The 4,503-nt window shown below is 33.4% G+C and overlaps 1 protein-coding gene across 2 annotated transcripts; it reads right to left on the bottom strand.

Moving 5' to 3' along the window:
• Window positions 1-206: 206 nt before the first annotated feature.
• On the bottom strand, window positions 207-3,997 carry LOC112010851 (F-box/FBD/LRR-repeat protein At5g56420). Of its 2 annotated transcripts, none has more exons than XM_024043221.2 (4): window positions 3,792-3,994; window positions 1,874-2,840; window positions 822-977; window positions 207-717 (listed from the first exon to the last, which is right to left on the bottom strand). In XM_024043221.2, exons 2-4 carry the CDS (start codon window positions 2,816-2,818, stop codon window positions 451-453), a joined length of 1,368 nt encoding a protein of 455 aa, XP_023898989.2. In that variant the 5' UTR covers window positions 2,819-2,840; window positions 3,792-3,994; the 3' UTR covers window positions 207-450. The 2 variants fall into 2 exon arrangements, with proteins under 2 accessions (XP_023898989.2, XP_023898990.2); XM_024043222.2 differs by having other exon boundaries at window positions 528-637; window positions 3,792-3,997.
• Between the last annotated feature and the right edge of the window lie 506 nt (window positions 3,998-4,503).

The raw sequence follows: 4,503 nt of genomic DNA, 5'->3' as shown, positions 1-4,503 counted from the left end.
CACACTATTAGTATGCATGTACTTAATGAGATGATGCCAACCATACAACCATAAGAGTTGTCTCAACAGCCACTACACTTGCAAATGATATGTCTGTCAATGAAACAATTAGCATAGTACTCATGCTGTCATGCATCCACAAAAGATATATAAGACCAAACATTGAATGAATGAACTCTATATAAACCCAACTATCAGAGACTGCATTTAATTTCCAAAAGACGGAGTGGTGAATGTCACTAAAGGTCATTCCATGCTGCAAATTGCAGTCTCGTTCAATAACAAAAAGTTGTAGATACTGGCTAGGTAGAAGGTCCTGCCAGTGAGCAAAATAAGTATTTCAAGTTCAAAGTACAGTAAAATAACAAGTTGTACTTTTAAGATGTTCCAAAAAGTAGGAATTGAAGACTTATGAGTGGCTCTTTCTGAGAGTCAAAGCTCAAGAAAGGCTCAATAGATAACGAATTTACAATTTTTTGACCCCCTGGGGAACTCTACCAACTGTTTCTCGAAGTCCCGTGCAAAATGGTAATCTGAAGATATAACTATCTTGTCCAAGGCCACTGCATTCTTGAGCAAATTTTTTATGGCAGGCAGTTGGTTCTGCACTTCAGCATAACAATAAACTTTAATGCACCTGAGGTGTGATAAGAAACATGGAGGCACTGGGTTCAGTATACCATCAGCATTTTTACAATTTACAGACAGATCGATCCCCTGAATTGTCATCATAAATCAAATGTTTTAACCATCACAGAACACCATCAAAACAATATGGAAGAGTAGCACAACAGTAAACATTGTATTGCATGTGAAGCTACCTCAGGAAATTCAAGAGTATTCAGACAAGGAAATTTTCCCAGTATCTTTGATAGTGCCACTCTATCAAGATATGTTGGACCATCATCAAATTCCAAATGCATCACATTATTGAACATAGGAACATGGGGAAGGAGTTCTGCAGCAGAGTTTAGAACCTAAGAAAAGGGTAATGAAATGCATCATGATTAAAAGAGATTTTGGCGGCAAAGAGCATACAAGAAAAACAAATGCAAGCATGACTGTACAATGGTGGAGCTAGGATTATGATCAGGAGATAAGCAATGCATGAAATAACTTAGATTCAAGTATTAACAAGGAAAAAAAAAATTAAAAAGAGGGGCGTGGGGATGGCAAATGAAAGAAAGAAAAAGTAATGCACTTAGAATATCTGCTCAATGACAAAGCCCAGAGTAGAATATAGACAATCCTCTAGAATGACATAACTATTTAAAATTCTTTGTCATATTACTTAAAAAGATATTTTCAAAAAAATAAATAAAAAGGAAATAAGAATTGAATCAATAGTATAAATGACTTGGCAAAAAAAAAGAGAATCAATATTATAAATCCTTCTTTGATCTCTTTTATTATATCAAGTGTTAAGAAAATACAGCATTTTTTTATTGATAAGACTACACTTAAACAAGTTTTAACCACTGATTATGGTAATGTCATCACAAAACTGAAATTTTTAACTTTCAAATAATCTGTTTGACAATAAAATGGTTATATTACCAAATTGAAAACATTTTTGAAACAAAAATTAAGTAGGAACCATAAAATGGACAGTCAAACTTAGGTGAAGTGGCATCAACATTAAAAAAATGACTGCAAAGTAAAGCCTTTCATTTCATAATGTTTCCTCAGTCACATGTGATTGGTATGATGCTAAAGCCTCTATGTTGACATTAGCCTCATCGTTTAATTTTATACCTTGTTCAAGGCATCTTCAGAGTGAAAGAAGTGGCAGGGGGAAATCATACCGCTGTTAAGTTGATAAATCACATTAGACGTTGAATATATAATTTTATAAAGAGAGAGGAAAACATACCTCAACAGCACCACTAGAAAGTTGTAGTTTTTTTACGGTAGAAAGCCCACTAAGAAGCCTATACATGCGATAGGCAACTTGTCTTGCTGTCTTACCAGGGTCACAAACATCAATCACTACCCTTTCTAGTGAACATGAGTTATACAAGCAATAGTCATTGCAGAGTGGACCATGGTAAGTAAATGTTTTGAGGCCAGGTCCAAAAATCATGACCTGGCAACCATCCTCATCATTCGAATTTTGCTCATCATCTATTATGACCAGGCAATGAAGCTTGGGAGAAGAAATACTCACAGCTGTGAGATTCACCCAGTTACAGCCCTCTAAAAACATTTCCTCAAGGGCTGGCAGTCCAGAAAATAGCTTCTGGGTTGAGTAGTCATCCGAAAATGTAACATATCCAACAGACAAGATCTTGAGATTTGTGAAATAAATTGTAGGAGGAAGTTTGAGTACACAGGGTATATCAAATCGTAACTTTGTCAGCGTCACACAAGTAAACAAGCAATGAGGCAATGAAAATTGTTCTTCAGATATGTTGAGTTTGAAAACCAACTCTTGAACATTATGCCTTATTGCAGAAGAGATCCATGCTTTTATACGAGATGCGTCGCCATCATGTAGCACATCACAATAGAGGGTGAATTGTTTGATATCAGAGGAGTCATGAAGAAGAAGCACTCTCTCCACAAAATTCATGAAAAGTGTTCTCTTAGCCTTTGATCCTATTTTAAAACCAAGATTTGGAATGGAAGTCCATAGGTATTCCCACCTCTTACAAAGTATGCTTGTTCTAACAGCATCATTTGTTGGAAGTAAGGAAATGATGTATCGAAGAATCTCTTCAGGTAAATTCTCTAAACATTTGGTGTTCCCATCAACAATGCCTTGTTCTTCAATTAGCTTATGTTTTTTTGAACTTTGATTAAGACCACGTTCATCCATTTTCAAATGGTTAGTTGGATACCTAATATGAAGAAAAAAAAAAAAAAAAAAAAAAACACACAACACTTTGTTGGCTATAGCATTATGTAAAAAATGATGTGGTAGAAAACTTTGTAGAAACAAAAAGTGAGATACAAATATTCAGCTAACAACATGAGTTATTCCAATATTTTCAAAATTTCAGAATCTTGACGAAATTGATTGATCCATATATAAAAAACTCCATTATGCAAATTTTTTTTTGAGTGGATATTATTTACATTCGGCTAAAAACCTAAAATGCACTTTACGCCCTCTAAGTTTAGCATCACTTCTAAATCAGGTTCCTCGCCTTTCAAACCTTGCAATTTACACACTCTACTATTACAAATATGTCAATTTTCTATCCAAAACGTCGTTTTTTTGGGTCAATTAACGGCAAGGGTATGAATTGCAAGTTTTCAAAGTCGAAGTCCTATTTTTAGAATTGACTATTACAATTCTACCACTACCAAAATTGAGAAAGTAACAACAAATTCAGAATTGTGCACTTTTATTCCACAGATAAAAGGCCATCAACTTGAGTGATTCTTTGTTTTTTTCCCAGTTTCTGATTATTAATTTGTTATATCTACAAGGATATATAATATCATGCACAAGCTCACATATTTAAGTGTTGCAAACTTAAAACACACCTAAAAGATTGTAGGTAAATTATTAATTAATTTGGAAAAAAAAAAAAAACTTTTGATTTAGGGAAAATCAAGCATCTAATTAAATATAATTTGACTCTTTTTTTTCTTTTCTTTTTTTTTTTAACCAGGGTAAGTTAAGACAAGATAATTATTATAACCATTATCAAGAAAACAAAAGCACATATAGAAGTAGAATCCTCAAAGAACAATGTTTAATTTAAAAAAAAAAAAAAAAAAAACAGTACTGTTTTCATCAATAAAAAAGGAAGAGAAAAGATATGACTAGGTAAGATAATTACCGTTTATGCCATTGGCAGGAACGAAACGACAGCGTTGTGGTATGGAAATTTGTTTTTTTTTTCAGATGGAGAGGATGAAAAGGTATCTCCTTCACATAAATATAGGCTTGTTTTTTCCGGGTGGGAAATCGTGAGAATAATTCCCTCCAAAGATGGTGAAATGATTTGGTGAGCCTATGCCCATTACTATGGGCTGATTATTTAGATGGGTGAAAAAATCACTTTTTTTTCCTTTTTTTTTTAGAGTTTTATCTTGTGACTTCCACTACCGATAATAATTCTTTATCATTAAGCCAAGACACTAATCAGTTTTTGGTGTAGATGAGGACTAAGGATTTGTTTGAATACCGCTTATTTTGCTAAAAACTGAAAACACTGTAGCAAAGTAATTTTTAAATGAGTGAATAGTATCATGGAACACATTTTTAATGAAAATTTTGTTGAAAAAAAAGATTTGTAGGTCCCATAAATAGTACACAGGACCCACTGAACAGTGCATAATCACATAAAAACTGACTTCTCAAAAAAAAAAAAAAAAAAAAAAAGGCCAAAACGCCAAACGTTGGGGACCAGAAACGCAATCCAAACGGGTACTAAATGGTGAATAGTGAAGAAAAGATTGTGGGTTTATATGAAAGTGACAAAAAACTAGTCACAGTCTAACACGTAAAATAGTTTTAGCAATTTTTTTTATTGGAGTTTTAGCCATTTA

This window comes from Quercus suber, unplaced genomic scaffold (genome assembly GCF_002906115.3).
Source record: "Quercus suber isolate HL8 unplaced genomic scaffold, Cork oak 2.0 scaffold_24, whole genome shotgun sequence".
NCBI classification, from domain to species: Eukaryota; Viridiplantae; Streptophyta; class Magnoliopsida; order Fagales; family Fagaceae; genus Quercus; species Quercus suber.
This window is presented reverse-complemented; position numbering and strand designations above follow the sequence as displayed.

Excerpts from the sequence above, each read along its gene's own strand:
- LOC112010851 (XM_024043221.2), bottom strand. The coding sequence starts at position 2,818 with ATGGATGAACGTGGTCTTAATCAAAGTTCAAAAAAACATAAGCTAATT. Across the intron at positions 978-1,873 it reads TTTCTAGTGGTGCTGTTGAG|GTTCTAAACTCTGCTGCAGA; the intron begins GTATGTTTTCCT and ends CCCTTTTCTTAG. Across the intron at positions 718-821 it reads ATACTCTTGAATTTCCTGAG|GGGATCGATCTGTCTGTAAA; the intron begins GTAGCTTCACAT and ends ATGACAATTCAG.